This window comes from Thyridium curvatum (assembly GCF_004353045.1).
Source record: "Thyridium curvatum strain D216 chromosome Unknown NODE_1_length_1224711_cov_81.814160, whole genome shotgun sequence".
Lineage (NCBI taxonomy): Eukaryota > Fungi > Ascomycota > Sordariomycetes > Thyridiales > Thyridiaceae > Thyridium > Thyridium curvatum.
Genome location: NW_022156756.1, coordinates 1,194,871 through 1,214,381, shown reverse-complemented (window position 1 = coordinate 1,214,381; position 19,511 = coordinate 1,194,871). Strand labels below are relative to the sequence as shown.

Here is a 19,511-nt window from a genome sequence, read left to right as displayed (position 1 = left end):
CATTTTCTGGATCTGGCCATAGCATCGACGGCGTCGGGGTTGGATTGGATCCGTCGTACCGTCTGACAGGTACTATTGTCAATTCTGTAGCAAGGTCGCCAACAGAGTTCCATAACGGCGGGATCCAACCCCCAAACCAACGTCGGTGGCTTCTCCTGTTCTTGACCGTTGATCCAGCCTGGCGGCCGACCATTGCTTCACCTCGGCCACGTGTTGAAATTGTATTGCGTACCGCCTGGCTGGGAGCGAGAGGGGAAGTATGGTGCTGTATCCGCGGTTCTCTTCCCTACTTCCTAATTCACTGATGGCAAGCAAGTCGCCATGACCCAGCTCCACTCCGTATCACACCACGACCTGGACAGTACGAGTGCATTAGCTTGTGAGCTCACAGGCTAATAGCATCCCTTGGAGGTCGGCGTATTGCATGCGACCACGGTGAGGAGGCGGGAGCGGTAGCAGGTACAGGGGACCAGAGGGAGGAGAATGGCAGCGCGAGAGCAAAAGAAAAAAAAGAACCCAGAAGACCTGCCCCCCCCCCTCCAGCTCGCTAGCTCCTTGCGTTAGCGTGTAGATTGCTGGCTGCAACGCGAGGGCGGAGGGTGGGTGTTGGGATCCTGAGGGTGGTGGAGGTGGAGACGTGTTAAGACTTGCTGGTCCGGCCTTTCTTGCCAAGCAAAAAAACCCCAAACTGTCGTATCAAACCGTCGTCATGGGCCGCCCAGCCATCTCTTACACCGGGCAGAATGATCACTTTGGATTCGTACGAAGTCGGAGCAAAAGGACGAGATCAATCCGGAGCTGGTGGTGTGCGCGGGAGGCAGATATTCTCCATCGGGATTAGCAGGCCAACACCATTGGCTTGCCCCCCAAGACTTTGCCGTGTTTGCTTCTTGCGATCGATCTAGTAAATCTTCAGTTTCGATGGCACAAAACGGCACCCAAAGAAGGGTCGTTACACCAAAAGCAGGAACATCTCTCCCCGTCACATATGCAGCCAAATGTCCGATCGACGTCAGCCCCCCAAGACATCGGGAAGGGGATCTGACACGCGATTGGCAGTTTGTCGTTATGTCTGTTGTGTATCTATTGCTGATGGTCTGGGTGATTATTGGATATTGAAGCCGGCACGGTTCCATCCCGCCGCCGTCTCAGCCATTCAGATCTTTCCAGGCGGCTGGTGCGGAGCAGGAGGGGGGTGTCCCGGCCGCGCCGTGTTCGCGGACCTGGTCTGACTGATTACCAAGCCCTGATCTCAGCTTGGCTCCCTCAGCCGATCCGCGGAGGTCGGCCAAGAGGCTCAACAAAACCCCGAGTTCGCATCATCACGGGCTCCATCCTATCGGAGTTTGCACAGGTGATGGAATGAAGGAAGAGGGAAGAAAAGGCCTGTCTATTGAAAGTCGTTTAGTAAGAGGCATTCGTTAGCCTGTGGCAATAAGCCATCATCCGATTCGATTCGACTTCGATCCCGACAGATTCGCCTCCTCTCTCGAGTCGGGGTTCGGACGGACGAGACGAGAGTCCCTTGGCCATAGGAGAAGCCCACTATGCATTCCTTTGCAAGGTTAGCAGACAAAAGGCAGGAATTCACTCATCGCCAAAACCTGCTCTCTTCTCTCGGCTGGCCCTTTTCAGCAAGATGGTGGTGGACCGGCTCCTCTACGTGATCGCGAATTGGAGCATATGGCAAGATGCAGGCCCGCCTAGAGGTGCAGTAGTCGTGCACCGAGCCACGTCGGCGTCAGCCCGAGTCTGGCCTAGTAGGAGTCGAACTTTTCCGACAGTGGCCAGTCACAACGTGTCGGACACTTGGGACGAATGCACCTCTTTCGTTATCTGTCGCCCTCCAGGCCAGTAGGCTGGCCCACGGCGGCGAAGACATCATGTAAATGGGGCGGGGGACGCGGACAGGCCAGGTCTGTCGGTATCCTAGACTCGGACCACCCTAGACTCCTTGCTGCCCGTTGCATTCCTCAGGAGAGTGGCCCGTTGATTTGGCTTGGCTCTGTAGAGGCAGGCGTCTTGAAGTGCGGCTCGCAAGGAGCTTGAACCGGGATTGGTAAGAGCCCGAAAGAGCGGTGAACCACCAGGGTCTGTCGAAAACCCATTATGTATTTTTTGCCCGGGAACAAGCGATGCTGGAGGAGAGGAGAAGCCGAGATCTTGACAGCCACCGGGAGATCGTGCCCAGTTCGCGCGCCAGCCGATTGCTTGCTTGGCCGTCCAACCAGGTCTGACCAGGTCTGACCAGGTCTGACCAGGGCCTGTATTCATGTCGCAGAGAAACAACAGCCCTGATCCTTGACCTCTTCGGGCCGTGATGCAGCAGCGGCATGAATTTATGGTTATTGGTAAGGGTGGCTTATAAAGGACGGCAAGACAAGGGGAGGAGCGGGGGAGGGAAAGGTGATGGATGGATCTCTGTGAACTAATCCATCCATCCACGATGCCCGTCGCAAGGGCTGGGTCGCATGGCAGAGCATGGATACAGGGGTTCAAGCAAGAAATGGAGCCTCCAGCTCCTGGAGGTTGGTGCCTGTTCTCGCTGGCCCTTCTGAAGCCGGGCCGTGCTACAGGGGTCCTTCAGCTGCTCGAACAGCGCCTCTTTAGGGGACCTCGGGAGAGAAACGCCTCCCGGGCTCCTTACACGGCCTGTGCTCCATCCCTGGGGCTTTCAGCTGTGCGCTTGTTAACGACGAGCATGATGTTTCCTTTTGTCGAGACATGATGTGCATATCGCGCATGGGCACTGCCATCCGAACGTTCAAGGTAGCGCGTGTTGTAAGACCTGCCCGGGTTCAACGACATGAAGAGTGGAATTGATGACTGACATCTACCCGACACAGGCAATCCTTCCACGGTGTCCCTTAATGCAACGCACCGGGCTCCAATTCTAGCTGCGTCCTTCCGTTTTCCTGACCGCCATCTCTTGAAGATAAGTCCATGCTGTCAGAAGTGGAGGATGGCAATCCGGGAATCAGAAACACAGCAGTCCTTTCTCCATAGAATGCTCCACCCAGACGCGTACGAGCTGCGCGTGCACAAGCTGCTTCATGTCATCTAATCCCAAGTCACGGAAGCCAGTGGAAAGGACGGTCAGGAGATTTTGGTAGCATCTGGTTGGAACATCAACTTGAAAGTCGTAGCGGGAATCGCTATGGTATATGTCATCGAGCCTCCTCACTCCCTAACGCCAGGAACCATGTAAATACAATCAACAAGCAAAGCGCAATTGTAGGTCAAGAGCAAACTTTTGTCTTTCCACAATCATGACTCGCCCTCTTTGACGGCCGCCGCCGAGCCCTCCTCCGCCCCCTTGGAAGTGTCTTTCTCGGTGCCGCTGTCGGTCTTCTTCTCCTCGGACTTGTCCGCCTCCTTGGTCACATCAGTCTCGGCGGCCGGTTCCGCCTTCGTTGCCGAGGGGGAAGGCGACTTCTGTTTCTCAGCTGCTGGCTGGGCCTTGGACTCGGCTTGCGTTGTTGGCTCAGCCGACTTGGCCTTCTCAGCGTCCGCTCCGCCAACAGATTGCTGACCTTCGATCTCCTCCTTCTTGATCTCAGGCTTGTCAGACACCGGAGCGTCGGCCTCACCCATGTCAACATCACCGTCATTGTCTACCTTGGAATCGTCCTTGGCAGCTTCTTCTACAGCCTCTGCAGCCTCCGCAGCCTCCGCAACCTCCGCAGCCTCCGCAACCTCCGCAGCCTCCGTTGGTGCGCTAGCATCGGCGTCCTCCATGGTGACCTCTTCAGGCTCTTCGTTGGACACCTCGGCGGCACCATTTGGCGGAGGCGAAGCAGCCGCGACAGGGGTGACTAGTCCACTATCCATATCGACGTCTGCATAAGGGTTGGGATGGTCGAGGATGGAAGGGCGTTTGTGCTCGACGGTGTGAACTCCGTTGGCCTGGGCCATGTCCTCGTCGTCGCTGTCCTCGTACTCGTCCTGCCTCGCAACAGTCTTTTCCCACCGTCTCTGCGTCATCCGCACGTCCTTGTTCTCGTCCTCATCGAGATCGTCGAGCTCGGCCTCTTCCTCATCGGACAAACCCAAGCTTTGACGCGGGATATCGGTCATCTGCACGGAGGGAACCGGGGCCGTCTTCTTGAGGTTCTCGATGATGGCGATCTTGATCTTCTCAAGATACTCGTGGCTGTTTGCGTTCTCCATGTTGGAGGCTCGGACGTCGAGCTCGTAGTTGGGGCCGTAGTACTAGACGAGAACCTGTCAGACAAGACGGCTTTGATTTAGGCGGAGCTGCGGGGCTTACCTCGTAGTATTCGTTATAAGGGAGTACAGGATCCAGATCGAGCCCGACCAGCTTTCCAGTCTCGTAGGCCCAGGTGCGGGCAACGTTGCGCATAGTATAGCCACCACCACCCAGAACCAGAGTAGGGAGGTTGAAGCCGCGAACGTAGTTAACGCACTGGGCATGACCCCGCATACTGAGATTGAAGCATCCCAGCCGATCTCCAGACAAAGAATCACCACCGCATTGGAGGACAACAGCCTCGGGCTGGTAGTATTTCATGATGGCATCGATGATGGGCTCAAAGAAGCTCCTGTAGCTCTCGTCATTGATACCATCGCGGAGCGGGACGTTGACAGCGTAGTTCTTACCAGCACCAATGCCGATGTCGCGGAGCTCGCCGGTGCCGGGGAAGTACTCGCCATATTTGTGGAAGGAGCAGGTCATGACGCGATCGGTGGTGTAGAAGGCTTCCTCGACGCCGTCGCCGTGATGCACATCAATGTCGATATAGAGCACGCGCTTTTTGAATCGGAGAAGTTCGATGATGGCGAGCACAATGTCTGCGGAACGCGCGAACGAGGGGTAGGAGGTTAGCCAGTGTCTGACGGCGCACATTCGAGACAGACATCCTGCACAATCAAGGGAGGCATACCGTTGACATAGCAGAAACCACTAGCCTCGCTCTTCTTTGCATGATGCAGGCCGCCAGCCCAATTGACCGCAATGTCACACTTCTGACGATTGAGTCGCGCAGCGCCCTCCATACTGCCGCCAGCACTGATGCCGCACAGCTCGAACAGACCATCGAAGACGGGACAGTCGTCTCCGACGTTGTACTTGCTCTGCTCACGCATGTATGAGTCCATGTTGTCGGGCGTGACCTTTTGCAGGAAATCGATGTATTCATCGGTGTGAAATTGAGTCATCTCGGTGAAGACCGCAGGCTTCGCGCGCTGCATGATGGATAATTCAGTCAGCTTTGTCCACCGCATATCAAGGATCTCGTGCGCGGTTCGGGAAGGCATACGTAAACCTCTAGGAACTTGTACACGCCATAGTTCATAACCAGACTGTGCGCAAGACGGATGCGATGCGGCTTCATGGGATGGCCCGTAGGATAAGAGTAGTTTCCAATATCGGAATCGTAAAAGTAAGCCACCCTCTTCTTGTCATTGTTGGTGACCTGGTAAAGAGGCCGCGTGCGCTCGACGCCAGCCGGATCGGTCACCATGGCTGCGGATCAAGCTCGGCTCGAGGGGATCAAGTAACAAGATCGGTGTTGTTCGATACCGCAAAGGTTAGGAGCAGAAGGCAGAAGGGTGCAATGCGCAAATAGATGCACGAGTTGAAGCTCCTCGAATACTAGATCACCAGCTCGGGATCTCTGGTGTCGAGGGGGTTGAATTGAAAGGGAAAATGTGGGAGAGGGAGGGGAGACTTCTCGCGGCCGCAATGTATTTATCGATATTCGCAGCTTCACCCAGCCCGCACCATGACGGAGAGGCTGCCTCTAGCCCGTTCAAGGTTAGCGCACATCCGCTCTATGCTATTGTTGTCTCCAATCAATAGCACTGCTCAGTAAGCTCATGTGGGACGATCCAAACCACCCAATCAGTAGCAAACATCGGCACGCAAGGCTATTGTTTCGAGCCCAGCGGCCACTGAGAAAACTGGGGCAAGCAGCGGAGCACGTGACGTGGCAGCCGCCTAATCGCCTCTGATCTGTGCGCTTCCCTTGGAGCTCCAGGCTGCTCAGCTGGCGTCAACAGTGGCTCCCAGAAGCAAAGCTGCCAATACCCAGACCCAAAGGGTAGCCTCACCAGCTAGCTGCCATCAGATTTGTCACCACTTCCCTCACCTCCTTGTCATCCTCACGAACCACATCGAAGGCCATCAATCGCAGTTGCGCTCTTCTTTCCCGGCCTTGTTGTCGTTTCCTCTCGATAAGCTTGCCGCGTACACCTCTCTAGACGTTCTCTTCTCCAACTCAAGATGGAGCGGTTCCGGAGTATGCTGTCTGGTGGTGGCATGGGTGGCCTTGGAGCTGCACCTGGCACGGTATGTTGCGCGCTTCAATATCACGATCTTTTCCTTTCTGGGGCATGGGACCTTGACTGACAAATCTCATACAGGACAACACCAACCTCATCGACAACTCTGAGACCGTCTACATCTCATCACTCGCCCTCCTCAAGATGCTGCGACACGGTCGAGCAGGTGTACCCATGGAGGTCATGGGACTGATGCTGGGAGAGTTCGTGGATGACTTTACAGTGCGCGTCGTGGACGTGTTTGCCATGCCTCAGAGCGGTACCGGCGTCAGTGTTGAGGCTGTCGATCCTGTGTTCCAGATGAAGATGATGGACATGCTGCGGCAAACGGGCAGGTGCGTTGGGTCGCAAGACTACCTCCGTCACGAGAGGTGTGCCTATCGCTGAATGCGGAGCTCTACTGACATTACCACTCTCAGGCCGGAATCAGTCGTTGGCTGGTACCACTCTCACCCCGGTTTTGGCTGCTGGCTGTCCTCGGTTGATATCAATACTCAACAGTCTTTTGAGCAGTTGACCCCTCGTGCCGTCGCCGTCGTCGTCGACCCCATCCAGTCAGTAAAGGGCAAGGTCGTCATCGACGCCTTCCGCCTGATCAACCCGCAGTCCCTGATGCTGGGCCAAGAGCCCCGCCAGAGCACGTCCAACCTGGGCCATCTCAACAAGCCTTCCATCCAAGCCCTCATCCACGGGCTCAACCGCCACTACTATTCGATCGGCATCAACTACCGCAAGACTGCGCTCGAGGAGAACATGCTCATGAACCTGCACAAGCACGTCTGGACAGAGGCGCTCGAGATGGACGACTTCCGGTCCGAGGGCGAGAGGAACAAGGAGAGGCTCGAGAGGCTTGTCAGCCTCGCCGAGGGCTACGAGAAGCGTGTCAAGGAGGAGACGGAGCTCACCAAGGACCAGCTGAAGACGCGCTACGTTGGCAAGCTGGATCCCAAGAAGCACTTGGAGGATGTCGGCCAGCAGCTTATCGAGGACAACATCGTTGCTGTGTCAAGACAGATGATCGACAAGGAGGCTACCATGCCCAAGAAGGAGCAGGCCGGCAATGCCAACGGCCACTCAACTGCGGATCAAATGGACGTGGAGGAGGAGCTATGATTTTGACTTGACGGGTTGTTATTCGGGCATTGTACGAATAGGCGTTGGGCTGATGGATCGCCGCATCTAGACAGGTAAAATGCACATGTCGCCGTCGCTTGGCCATTCACTTCTGGGCTCTGCCCTGGGCCGGTTCCTTGTTTGGTGATGACTAATTTTCGCATCGTTTCACTTATCGTTCTCTTTGTTGTCTAGGAGTGTTGCTGGCGAACTGCTACATGAACCTCTTTGTGTGAAGGTGCCTAGTTGCAATGGTGTTTTCTTTCTCAAGTCACTTTGGCACAATGCCTTTGTCCAGCATTCAGCCGAGCTTATAAAATGATCCCATCGCCAGGTATCCAACTGGACGGATCATCGACACTATTCCAAGCTATCTACCGCCAAACAGTGTCGATTATCCGTCTCTACTGCTGCTGCCTTCTACTTTCGCCTCGCGGAATAGACTCGGCCTCAAGAGCTCACAATGAAGAAACACACCCAAAGGTCTCTGAGGTCCCTGCGAAAGGGACTGAGGACTCTCCGGGCCCGCATACGATCCCACCTGCCGTTTCTCAAACGCAAGAGCGCGTATGCCTCGTCCAGAAACCGCCCTCCCACCCCTTACGCCTATCCTTCCTCCAGTCCAGGCTGGCTGCACCGAAAGCCACTGCCTCCGCTGCCGGGATCTCTGTCCACCAGCAACATCTCTGTCGACATACCATCGCCTGCGCCGCCTCAAGTCGCAGCTGCACCGGCAGAACAACCCGTCGGGACCCTCCACCGGCAACCGTCCTCCTCTCGCGCCCGCTCCCGCAACCAAGAACAGCAGCAGCAGCAGCAGCAGCAGACCGTCAGCACAGCCCCCATGGCCCCGGCAACCCTCGCAGAGGCCCTGGGCAAGTTGTCGGCCGCGCTCTCGCACATCCCGCACGCGCTCTGCGGGCGCGCCGCCCTCGCCGCATGGGGGTACACCGACAAGCCCGTCCGGCGGCTCACCGTCAGCGTGCCCGAGTCCTCGCGTGCCGTGCTGCGCTCCTGGGCCGCGGCGAGCGGGATGCTGCTCGTGGGCGCCGACGTGATGGGGCTCATGACGGCCGACGGCGTGCTGCGCAGGGTCAGCCTGCGGTTCGTCCCCGACGGCGACTTCGCGGCGCTGCGCGTCGTCGAGCGCGTCGTCATCGTCGCCGCCGCCGCCTCGCCCGCGCAGGCCCGTGGCGCCCTTCTTGCCGGCAGCGACGCCCAAGGGGTCAAGTTGCTCGGCCTGGCGTCGCTGCTGGACTGCGCCGCGCGGGCGTGGCGCGCGGACTGGCGGGCGAGGGGCTACGGGTGGCTGCGCAAGAGCCTGGCCGAGGACTGCGTGTGGGTCCTGCGCCGGCTGGTGGCGGGCGGGTTCGCCGAGGCCGGGGCCGAGATGCTGCGGCGCGAGGCGGTGCCGCACGTGGCGGACTACCGCTTCCTGGCCGAGTTTGCCGCCGAGCAGCCGTGTGCGCTAGGCCTGCTGGCTGAGGCCGGGCTCGATGTGGCGGGACAGATGCTGTTGGACAGCAGCGGGAGGGTGTCGTCTTCTTCGGGAAGGAGGAGGAGAAGGAGGAAGGCGAGAGAGATGTCGATGATGAGGAGGAGGGGTATGGATTCGCGGTATGGTTGGGTCTCTCTTGGGAGAGTGAGCTGACATGCCCTCCTCGGCTGGTTATTTTCCTTTGTGCATCTATATAAACTATGACTGAGCGAATCGGATTGGTGGCCAAGTCACAAGGGTAAACTTTCTGCAGTTGTGACTCCAAAAAGAAGAATCATTGACTTCCGTTATCATGACATTGTCCCCGTCAGATCAGTGTTGAAAGACGAATACGAACAGCCCACATGTGCAGTCGATATGCCTCTGTGCCTGGCGCCAGACAATCGGGCCGTTCTTGATAAATAACATCAAGTACTCTCTCCATTGTGCATTGCAGTTTTGACAACCTTGCGAACGTACGCCACATGAGTCTCGAGACTCTTGCCAGGTACCATCAGCTGGTCACGATCAACAACAGAGGGAGGGGTCAAAAAGCAACTCTTAGGGCAAATGCACGCTGCGAACCGAACCTATTTCCGGCGTGGCATCATCGTGATGCACGTCTCATTGGACAGCGCTTTGCTTGACACGGATCACCCCAGTCCAGCCACATTCAGCTTCCATCATTGGGCACATGGCCGGCCAGCATCACGGAGACCAGGGATAGCCGGCGCAACTACTCGCCGTATTACTCCTTGCTGCAACGATGTTCACGTCCTGGCCACAGCTACTTGCTCGAGACACCACACTGAAGCTAATTATATTAATGAGCTGCCGTCCGTGTATGGTGCTTTTCTTGTGGGTTATGGGAACTCGGTCTAGACACCTCAAAAATATTTCACCCTGAGAATTGTAGTAGCCATGATCAAGACAATGTCCCTTGTCGTCTTTTCCCTGTTCCCTCTGTCGGCGCTAGCTACCGTCAATGGGCGGTGTGTCAAGGGGTCCGATCCGCTCTACAACAACTTTGGCATCTGCGTGTCGACCAAGAACTGCAAGAAGTACGGGGGCCACTGGAAGAGCGACCTCTGTCCCTACGATGGCGAAGATATCAAGTGTTGTGTTGTCGAGGAGTCATGGTACGTGCGGAAAGAGACTTTGTATGTATCATCATAACGTGAACGCTGACATCAGGAGAAGCGGAGACTGCGGCGAGAACGGGTGCTCCATCTGCCAATGGACCAGCATGGCTTGTGATATGTTCTGGCTAGACAGTGAGTCTACCATGTCTTTCCTGACCACGGAGCCTTTAAGACTCACCCCTACTGAACTACATCCTCTCAATCGATAGACCGATGTCCCGGCGGTAGCAACTTCAAGTGCTGTGGACCAAAGTAGCAATCTGGAAGGAAGCATGAGGTCTCTCTGAGTACCTAGTCGTCACGTCCCGATGTCAGCCTCGCCTTCCGTACGACCCATGGCGCACTTTCCTGCTCATAGTCTTGACTCTATCGGTGGTTCAGTGAAGGTGGTTCCTGCGACATCATCTCCTTCTAGGAAAGCTGAACTAGACAAGAGACAATCATTTTCCTAGGTTGGCAGGCATTAGTCAGTCTGAATTCCAAGACGCTCTTAGGAGATAGCACGGAAGCAACAGGCTTCCCCCAGTCAATGTGACTTTGCAGGTCGAATGTTATGTTGACAATATACTAGACCTACCTAGCTGGACTCGACCCCAATCCTGCGTCATTTCAGTGTGCTTATTGCAATCTTTCAACACATGCCTATCTCTTCATTCACTCCGAGCCACTTCTCGTCACGATTCGTGATCACCATATCATTATCCAAACATGGCAGATCACACAGCCCAAGCAGCATGTTCAATGGTCATTGGTCCCCATGATCCCAGTCCTGATCGCATTCGGTATTTGAAAAGCAAGATGGAGATGGACTCAGGACCGAACAAGGCTACCCGGTTTTCGTTACATGTCCCCTGGAAAGGCGGCAGATGTTCCGACGAATTGGTCTGGGTTAGAGACGGAGAGGCCAAGAGACGCTATACACTTAATCCACTCATCTATGGGGTTGATCAGAAAACGCTCATCATCTTCGTGGCATCAAAATACCCCCCTGGACATGCCATGGGCATTGCCTTCACATTCCAGGCTAGGACGGTATACTCGTCTCAAATCGACGCCTCCCCACTTGTGAAAACCTAGGAGCGGACCTTCGTCGCCGAGCTGGAGTCAATAATTGCTGCTCTGAACCATTGCGTCTAGTGGGAAGAAGGGTGGACCAGAGTTCTAATCATATCACCAAGCAGCCAGCTGGTAAACAAGGTGACCGACCGATCTTTCAACGGCTACAGAAATAAGCCGCCGGAGTCTCAAGACTATCTCTGGGCTTGCCAAAGGTTTAGCAATTTGCTAAGCAGGTATGCGAACGCCGGTTGTGAAGTGAGCCTGTGCTGCATCGCTGGGAGGTCGTCTGCTCAGATGTTTTTGGCTCCTGTATGGTACTTCGCAGACAACGCTGTGAGCCCAGTGGGCACGTATCAGGGAGCAGGGGCGTCGAGTCAGGTACATACTCGCGGGGAAGACAGGGTTGCGCCAGACAATGTTACAGATGGCAATATTATTCTCGGCTTTCAGTGGAAGTCTGAAACCCGCCCTATCAACACAACAGCCGGGTGTTCAAGCACGGAAGGGTCGCAGAGGACAACTAGAGGCGAGTCTCGGACTATCGCTCCGGACAATCACCTATCCCCTGCCAATGATGCCGGCGAAGGCGCTGGCCATCCTCAGGACGGCGATGAGACTGCCACAATCGGCCACCCTGCGACGCTGCGTGGCGATATCGGTCATGCTTCGGAGACACCCATGGGTGGCGAGCTCTCCAGCATAAAGGCTTGGTCTGCCATGCTCGAATCTCAGCAATCACCAGGTGTTATTACCAGGGATGACATGCAAACTCCTATAAGCAACGAATCCCCAAGTGTAGAGACTTCCATTTCGTCAGTCACGCTTGAATCTCAACAGTCACCAAGTGTTACTGTCAGGGATGGCATGGATACTCCTATAAGCAACGAACCCTCCAGCATAGATACTCCGTCCGTCACGCTCGAATCTCAGCAGTCGCCTCGTGGGAGTGGCAGTGACGACATGGACATTTCCACAGAAAGCGATTCCTGCGGCGCACAGGCTTCACCCACCGAACTCCCGTCTCAGTCGCCACTTGGTAGGGTTGTCGGTGACGACTCGGGAGCCTCCTCCCGCAGCAACAGCTCACAGCCTTTCCTCGCGACACCAGAAGCGCCTCATCCTCCGGGTCCTGATGTGGATAGCGGGTTCCTGACCAACATCCCATACTCTCCGCTTCCCTACGATAATCCATACTGGCAAGAGCAGCAAGCTCCACCCACGGCCCATAGCTCTGGCGACGCGGGGAGCGATGCCGGCGCTTCAGGGGCCACCGATCAACCCTCAGACAACGGATTAGCGTCATTATTGTTTGATTTCGACGCAGCGAGCTATACTTAAACTAGAGAAGAGCCGCTCCATGGGCACCAGCCTCAGTATTCTACTCCCCGAAGAGATCAATGCGGTATTTCCCTTGCCTACCTTCCTCGGTGCAAGGCATTGCGGTCGAGTCTTGGTAGTAGCGCGTGCTTCTTGGCTTCTGGCTGCGATATGAGGAAGGAGGTCGAGGGAACGTCAAGGCCCCGGATGGACTAATAACTGTGGGCTGGCTTTGTAGGCATCATGCAGGGTTGCAGGGGTATTTGATCAGCACCAGCGTTTGGTTCGGGCTAGCATCTTCAGTCGCTTGTCTGTTTGAAGGAATCAGTGGTTTACTAAGCGCAACTATTCAACTAGAATGGTATTTTGTTTCTCCACTGGGCATTGGCTCTCACGGAGCTCGGCTGTCTTTGTCCCTCTGTATCGGAAGATGTGCTTCCATGCATCTGCATTTGATCAGTGATAGGTGGCTTCATGGCTCGTTTCACCACCAGCAGCGGGTGCCTTGGCTTCCGGGCGGATAATTGCACTGCATTTTTTTCGCGGACCTCAAGAACAGCGCGAGAGGTCTCGTCATTTTCATACTGCAAACCGTACGCTGAATTTTGGGTTGCACTTTGAGAAAACCGTCTATTCTCTCTCCCTGTCTATTGACAAGACACATGTATACGCTTCACCAACCTAGACCCTCTCGCTGACCACATGCCACCTGCCTCACTGGGAAACCCGAAAATGCTGAACTCCGACGAGCCCCAGGGCTTCACCGCAGAAGAGCATGCCCTGTTTGAGAAGCTAAACATCGGCAAGGAAGGCGGCCTCCCGCTGCCCTCGTTCATCAAGCCCAGCGAGGTCGAGGCCCAGGCGCGGCCCCTGGCCGAGAGCATCTTCCGGGACTGGGAGGTGCTCAAGGCCGTCGTCGAGCGCCACGAGGAGAGGCTGCTCGAGCGGTGGAGGGGCCTCAAGAGGAAGAAGCGCAGGGACATGCTGCTGGCGGCGTGGCCGGGGATGGCGCCGCAGCACCGGCCCGACATTGTGTGCTGGCGGGAGAAGTTTGGCGAGACGAACCGGCAGGCCGTCGACCGCGAGGACCGCGAGGCATTCCTCTGGCCGCACATCAACCTGCAAGACCTGTGCGCGACGCGGCCGCTCTGGCTGCTGATGAGGTCGCGGGGTCGAGATGGAGGGCCGGAGGCCTTCGCGGCGGCGGATTTGGACGGCATCCGCTTCGGCAAGGCGTGCCTGGCGCTGATGCCGAGGTATCTTAATCAGTACTCCATGCTCTTCACCGGCAGGACTACAGCGGAGTCATACGGCCAGCTCTACGCGTGGGACGAGCTCCCCTCTGGCGACCGCTCGCTCTTTGAGAACCGCGGCACGCACCCGGGCGAGGGGCTCTGGATCCTCGAGATCCAGGCCCGCCTCTACGCCTTCCTCGTCGACATGGCCAAGCGCCTCATCCCTGGCGTCACAGACACTCTCTCCAACAAGGCTCCACCAGCCGCCGTCAACAGCAACCACGCCAGACCCGACGCGGCGGCGGAATTCCAATCGCTGCCCGTCCTGTCGCTGGAGGCGCCCTACTCCCTGCCGGCGCAGCTCAACGTCCAGAACCTGCTCAACCTCGCCTATGCCAAGCTCTGGGAGGCCGAGGACCACCTCTGGGCCATGCGCGAGGACCCGTCCTACTTCGCCGCCACGCTGCGCACCTGGCGCGAGCACCGCCGCGAGATGATCCCCGACACCGAGGGCAAGCCGCACCCGGCCGCCGCCGCGGCCGCCGCCGCGGACGACGACGGCGACAACGTGCTGTGGTCGCGCACGATCGGCCTCGTCGTCAAGCGCGGCCTCGAGGAGGTCGAGACGTGGAACATCGTCTACGCAAAGTGCCACCTCGTCGCGCAGCGCCTGCGCGCGCACGCGGGCAAGCTGCGGCCCGACGGCGCGCTGCCGCAGGACCTGGCGCTGGCCGTGTACAGCCTGTACCACCACGCGCGGCAGCTGCAGAACGAGCCCGTGGGCAACCTCAAGACGGGGTGCTTCGCGTCGCCGGAGCTGCGGCGGTACTTCCGCGTCGTGCCGCCGCGGGACCCGGGCGACAGCGCCATCGCGCTGACGACGGCCGAGGAGGCGCCCGAGGGCGCCGCGACGCGCGAGCTCGTGTGGTGCCTCGGGGCGCTGCAGAACGACGGCAGCCGCGTGCTGCTCGGGTCGTCGACGCTGCTGGACAACATTGAGATGCTGATGGCGCCGCAGGTCGGCGGCGGCGGCGGCGCCAGCAACGAAGATGGCCGCAGCAGCAGCAGCACGGCGGCAGTGGGCGAGCAGTCCCACGTCTCGGCCTGGGTGGCCGACCAGCTGGCCAGCCTCTCCGTCTACGCCGAGTGCGTGCGCGAGATCGAGCGCTTCCAGCCCTGGGCCGCGAGCTTCGAGGTCGAGATGCAGGACAAGGAGATCGCCAGCGTGCTCGACGTCGACTTCCAAAAGTCGCTGCAGCGCCTGCGCCCGCTGTTCCAGCACCAGATGCGCGACCGGGTCGTCCGGCTAGGTGTCCCCGACGACGGGCGCTTCGACTACCCGGAGGTAGCAGGGGATGAGGACCAGGCGGCTCGTGCCGCCGCCGTCGAGCAGCGCCGGCGCGCGGAGAAGGCTCTCGACGCATTCTGGGCCAAGCTGCAGCACAGCCTGGACAAGCACCACGCACTGACGCCCCGCGTCCGCGAGGTTCTAACCAAAATGCCTATCCAGCGGACCAGCCCCCATGCCGCAAAACCATCAGCCAGTTCCGAAGCGGCCGCCTCTTCTCCACAGCCCAAGCCCATCCGCGGAGGCAGCGCGGCCGCCAAGAAGAAGGTCGACCGGCGCGCGCTCAAGACGTTCCGCGCGCTCTTCCCTCCCGACGCGGCGAGCAGCAGCGAGCAGGGCGCGGCTGCCGCGCCCAAATCCTGGACGGCCGCAGAGGTGGCCTGGCCCGACTTTGTGCACGCCATGCGCAGCGCCAGGTTCGACATCACCAAGCTGTACGGCTCGGCGTGGTTGTTTGTGCCCGAGAGACAGACAGGTGGTGGTGGCGGCGCGGCGGCCGGGCAGCACCGGCCCATCCTGTTCCACCAACCATGGCCTGGCACGGGAAAGATCAGCCCTCCGGCGGCGCGGTGGTTGGGCAAGAGGCTGACGCGGGCTTTCGGGTGGACAAGGGAAACCTTTGAGGTTGAGGCCTGAGGTCTGGATAACACCTTTCCGTTCCTTCTTACGCAGTCAGGGAGAAGATGCGTTCTGGATTCCATCTACCTCGGTAGAAGCTGCATTGCGAAAGCATATTGTCTTGAAAAGCATGTACCTTTTTGCAGAAGACTGAGGAGAAACTAAGGGTAGTCAGAGCATGATTTTGTATTTCCTGTTTGTAGTGTCGGGGGCCTGTGCAAAACAAATCCCCAGATCTATCCGCTGCTTTTGAAAAATATACGCTGAGCTAGTACAGTGACGCCCTGGAATCAATACAAGTGAACCTAACCCAAATGCAAATATCAGCGATCATGGAAGCGCGGTCGGCGCTACTCTGCTTCAAAACGTACACGCCTCAGATCCTACATTATCAACCAAATACTTCCACAGCGAGTCCCAGGACGGTACCAAGCAGAGGACTTAAGCAATGGCACCAACGCCAGCCATGAGAACGGCGCCACCCACCACCGCCAAGAAGGCATTCCTCCTCTTGCTCCCCCGCAGGGTCTGGTAGCTCTTCTCGGTCAAGAAGTCCTCGGCGAGCAGCTGGACAAGGCCGGCAAAGAGGAGGAGGCCGGCGGAGATGGCGTTCATAATGCCGACCATCAGCAGGCCCATCTGGCTCATCGGGTCGTACAGGCGGTGCACTCCCAGGCCAATGGCCTGGCCGAGCGGTGTCGTAGTGCCGTAGGCCAGGACCATGAGCCACGGCCTGAGGGAGCTCTTGGGGAAATGGATGGCTGCGATCCGGCTGCCGAGGGCGAGGCCTTCGAACGTCTGGTGGAAAGCAATGGCGACCAGGAAGACCACGAAACCAGGACCGGTTGCGACGGACAGAGCCATGCCGATGAACACACTGTGGAAGAGAATTCCAGCCTCGAGTAGCAAGCATTGCAATAACAACCGCTTCTGTTCGTCGGCGTCTGGTATAGTAGGCTGGTGCATCCCCGCGTGGTGCCCTCCAGCTCCCGGTGCCTTGTTCAGGGGGCGGGCTTGTGAACGAAGGTCTTCCATCGGCGCGGGGTCGAGCTCGTTGATGTCGAGCGCAAGCTCGAGGGACTCTCGGTCGTCATCAAACTCATCATTCCCGCCGGCCTTGATTGGATTCCTGCCATTGGGCTGCGTGGTGGGTGTCGATTCCGGCAATGGTGAAACACCCGCCATCAGACCCTCGCTAGCTCCCAGATCCTCCAGCGCAATATTATTGGGTCGATGGCCAGAGCCTCTCCGTGCCGCCAAGCCGACACCAGCAGCATGTGTAGGCAGGTGAACCTCCGATCCGACGTCACTGTCGTCGTCCTCCCATAGGTCATGTGAATGCGAGTGTCCGGCGCCGCGGGTGGTTAGGTACGACTCGACGGCGATGACGGCCAGGGCGAAGGCCATGGCGATGAGGCCGGCAAGCGGCGTGTAGCTCTTGTTGAAGAAGTCGGGGAGACATGGGTTCGTCAGGGAGACGAAGGCGGTAGGGAGGAGGTGGACGAATGCGGTCGCGATCAGGACGCCGGTGCCGAAGTGCTGGCAGTAGAAGATTATCCTGCGTTGTCGTTTGCTTTGCGAGGACAGGTGGCTGAGGAGTGGGAAGCCGCATGCTATAAGGCGTTAGTCACTGCTGATCTCCCCAGGCATATCGCGGGACAGGTAATTGCGCGCTGGACTCGTTGAGGGGATGCGGGATGGGAACACAAGAGCTTCATCCCTTGATGGCAGCCAAGGGGAGGGCAAATGCGCCACTCCGAAGTTTTCAGCCAGGGATCTCGAGGTATTCGATGAATTTCCAAGCAGTAAAGAACAAAACAAGGTCGTGTGATAGCCATCCGAGGGAACCGGGCGTACCTGCGCAGCTCAAAACCAGGATCAAGAAGAGGGCGAAGACATGGAGCGGCGTGTCGTAGTGGCCCTGCTTGTCGGAGCCGCACTGGGGCTTCTCTTTCGCATCGGCTCGTCTTGAAAGCTCGGCGGCAAGCAAGTGTGTAGGTATCGTCGACCACGCGAAGCCTGCAGGCAACAACGATGGTTAGCATGAGGACAGAGAACTGGACATCCGGGTGTCCAAAAGGGGGAGTTCCCGGAAGCTGCGCCGCGGGCAGTGGGCAGAAGGAAAGCGGAAGGCACACCTTGTCCGAGCTCGTCGGAGACAGCCATGATGCTCTACTTGGGAAACTCGCGGCGAAGTCGATATACCAGTCCGACCATGGTGGGAGAAGGTTTGGTGCCAAAAGGATCAATGCTAGCTCCTGGTTGTGGAAGGTTGACGCATGGACAGGACTCGCTTGAGTGTGGCCCCCACGATATCGGACTCTGTTTTAGGGGCAAGCACCGCCTCAGCTACCAGGAAACCCGCCCACGTGGGTCACTAGCGCCATTGCGTCAGACAACCTGGAAATGTGTTCTGTACCAAATTGCTTGAGTCTTTCACAGTCCAGCAGTAAATCACTGGAAAACCTCTCCATCAAGCTCGATATTTTTTACCCTTCAATTCCCTATGGTCAAAGCTCTCTGGAAAGTACATCATCTAAAAGCAGCACCGTCAACACTCATCGGAGACTACCTACAGCCAAACCATGTTCATCCACCATTGCACATTGCAGTTGTCCACTGTGGCAAGACGACCATCAGATAAGTTGAACTCTGTTCGACCAGCTGCGAAATAACCATCGTCCCGCCCACAGAGCCGCGCCAAGAGATCAACCTCCCAAGTTGCTCTCGCTACCAGATAAATGACAGGATCTCTTTCCATCCGGTCTGGTTCGCGATCTTTCTCATGTCTGCTCATTCCCCGTAGACCTCAGCTCTCGAAGCCGGGCCTTCCGGCGCACACTTGCTCTGTTATGCAGACGCCTCTGTAAGTTTGCCTGCCGTAATTGCCGCTCGATCTCGCGGTCCCGTTCTTCCTCCTCGTCAGGCTCGTCCTCCTTCGCCTTCCCGTCCTTGACCTCGCGCTTCTCGTCTGGGCTCGTTCCGTCCATCGCCTCCGTGACGTCCTTCTTTTTTCCATGTCCATGTTTCTCCCTGGGCCGCGGGCCATTTTTCCACACACGGCCGTCCCCAGTGGTGTGTGGAAGGGCCCGGCCGCTGATGACGCACCTCGCCACGTCGTCGGCAAAGGATATCGCTTTGGAGTCCGCGGTGACATCTTGGTTCCAAGGGGACGTCTCGCGCAGGCATCCCTTCTGCGGCGTGATTCCTCTGCGGTGCGGAGGGACTCTCGGCGAAGTGATCCGACCTGTGATGAGGTCCATTCTGTCCGACCTGTTGAGCATCTTATACTCCAAGCTGGCGAGGGCAACGCGGAGCTTATCCCTACCCCGGCTCTTGGCGAAGGATGGTGAAGGCATGTCGGCTTCGGTAGATGACAGTTTCGATGGGGAACAGTTCTCGTAAGAACCAGGCGGATAGAGGAAGGCTAGTGGGAAGAGTTCTTGACGAGAAGATGGGAGTGGCATTTCAGCCATATAATCTCAGTCCGGCAAACAGGCAGTGGAGTCCAGCAGCTTTGGGGTTGAAGCAGTAGCTGTGTGAATGTTGTGAAGAAAGAAGCAGTGAATGATAGCTCTAGTTGGAGGCTCGCATATGGATCACATGGCACAGCCTCAAAGACAAGCAACCCGTTTTCCATTGAATAGACTCAGGCCCAGAACCAGAAATTGACTTCCATGGAATAAGCATCTTTGAGAATGTGAGCAAACCGAACCATGGTCGAGAGGTCAAAAGTCCGTGACCGATTCCGGGTTCCGGGCCCACATCGAGAGACGGCAGACGTCCGGCTCGGGAGGCCTTACAATCCGATGACATGTATCTGATTAGTCCACGATAACAACTTTGTCCTTATCCTTGGACCATCACAAGTGCCTCAATATAATGTTCATTGTGTATCT

General features: G+C 57.5%; 7 protein-coding genes across 7 annotated transcripts; 4 read left to right on the top strand and 3 right to left on the bottom strand.

Moving 5' to 3' along the window:
• Positions 1–3,267: 3,267 nt before the first annotated feature.
• E0L32_000396 (uncharacterized protein) lies at positions 3,268–5,483 on the bottom strand (the record flags this gene model as incomplete). The annotated part of the gene is made up of 4 exons (XM_031138326.1): positions 3,268–4,212; positions 4,271–4,812; positions 4,866–5,205; positions 5,280–5,483. 4 exons carry the CDS (start codon positions 5,481–5,483, stop codon positions 3,268–3,270), a joined length of 2,031 nt encoding a protein of 676 aa, XP_030997773.1.
• A 761-nt stretch (positions 5,484–6,244) lies between these two features.
• On the top strand, positions 6,245–7,416 carry E0L32_000395 (uncharacterized protein; the record flags this gene model as incomplete). Its single annotated transcript, XM_031138315.1, has 3 exons — positions 6,245–6,310; positions 6,385–6,638; positions 6,723–7,416. The coding sequence occupies 3 exons, from the start codon at positions 6,245–6,247 to the stop codon at positions 7,414–7,416; spliced, it is 1,014 nt and encodes a 337-aa protein (XP_030997772.1).
• A 463-nt stretch (positions 7,417–7,879) lies between these two features.
• On the top strand, positions 7,880–10,244 carry E0L32_000394 (uncharacterized protein; the record flags this gene model as incomplete). Its single annotated transcript, XM_031138304.1, has 4 exons — positions 7,880–8,879; positions 8,927–9,058; positions 9,810–10,032; positions 10,088–10,244. 4 exons carry the CDS (start codon positions 7,880–7,882, stop codon positions 10,242–10,244), a joined length of 1,512 nt encoding a protein of 503 aa, XP_030997771.1.
• Positions 10,245–10,743: 499 nt separating this feature from the next.
• On the top strand, positions 10,744–12,432 carry E0L32_000393 (uncharacterized protein; the record flags this gene model as incomplete). Its single annotated transcript, XM_031138293.1, has 3 exons — positions 10,744–11,067; positions 11,173–11,327; positions 11,376–12,432. The coding sequence occupies 3 exons, from the start codon at positions 10,744–10,746 to the stop codon at positions 12,430–12,432; spliced, it is 1,536 nt and encodes a 511-aa protein (XP_030997770.1).
• A 681-nt stretch (positions 12,433–13,113) lies between these two features.
• E0L32_000392 (uncharacterized protein) lies at positions 13,114–15,630 on the top strand (the record flags this gene model as incomplete). The annotated part of the gene is made up of 1 exon (XM_031138282.1): positions 13,114–15,630. The coding sequence occupies one exon, from the start codon at positions 13,114–13,116 to the stop codon at positions 15,628–15,630; it is 2,517 nt and encodes an 838-aa protein (XP_030997769.1).
• Positions 15,631–16,053: 423 nt separating this feature from the next.
• On the bottom strand, positions 16,054–17,778 carry E0L32_000391 (uncharacterized protein; the record flags this gene model as incomplete). The annotated part of the gene is made up of 3 exons (XM_031138271.1): positions 16,054–17,225; positions 17,470–17,631; positions 17,751–17,778. 3 exons carry the CDS (start codon positions 17,776–17,778, stop codon positions 16,054–16,056), a joined length of 1,362 nt encoding a protein of 453 aa, XP_030997768.1.
• Positions 17,779–18,395: 617 nt separating this feature from the next.
• Positions 18,396–18,971, bottom strand: E0L32_000390 (uncharacterized protein; the record flags this gene model as incomplete). Its single annotated transcript, XM_031138260.1, has 1 exon — positions 18,396–18,971. The coding sequence occupies one exon, from the start codon at positions 18,969–18,971 to the stop codon at positions 18,396–18,398; it is 576 nt and encodes a 191-aa protein (XP_030997767.1).
• Positions 18,972–19,511: the final 540 nt, after the last annotated feature.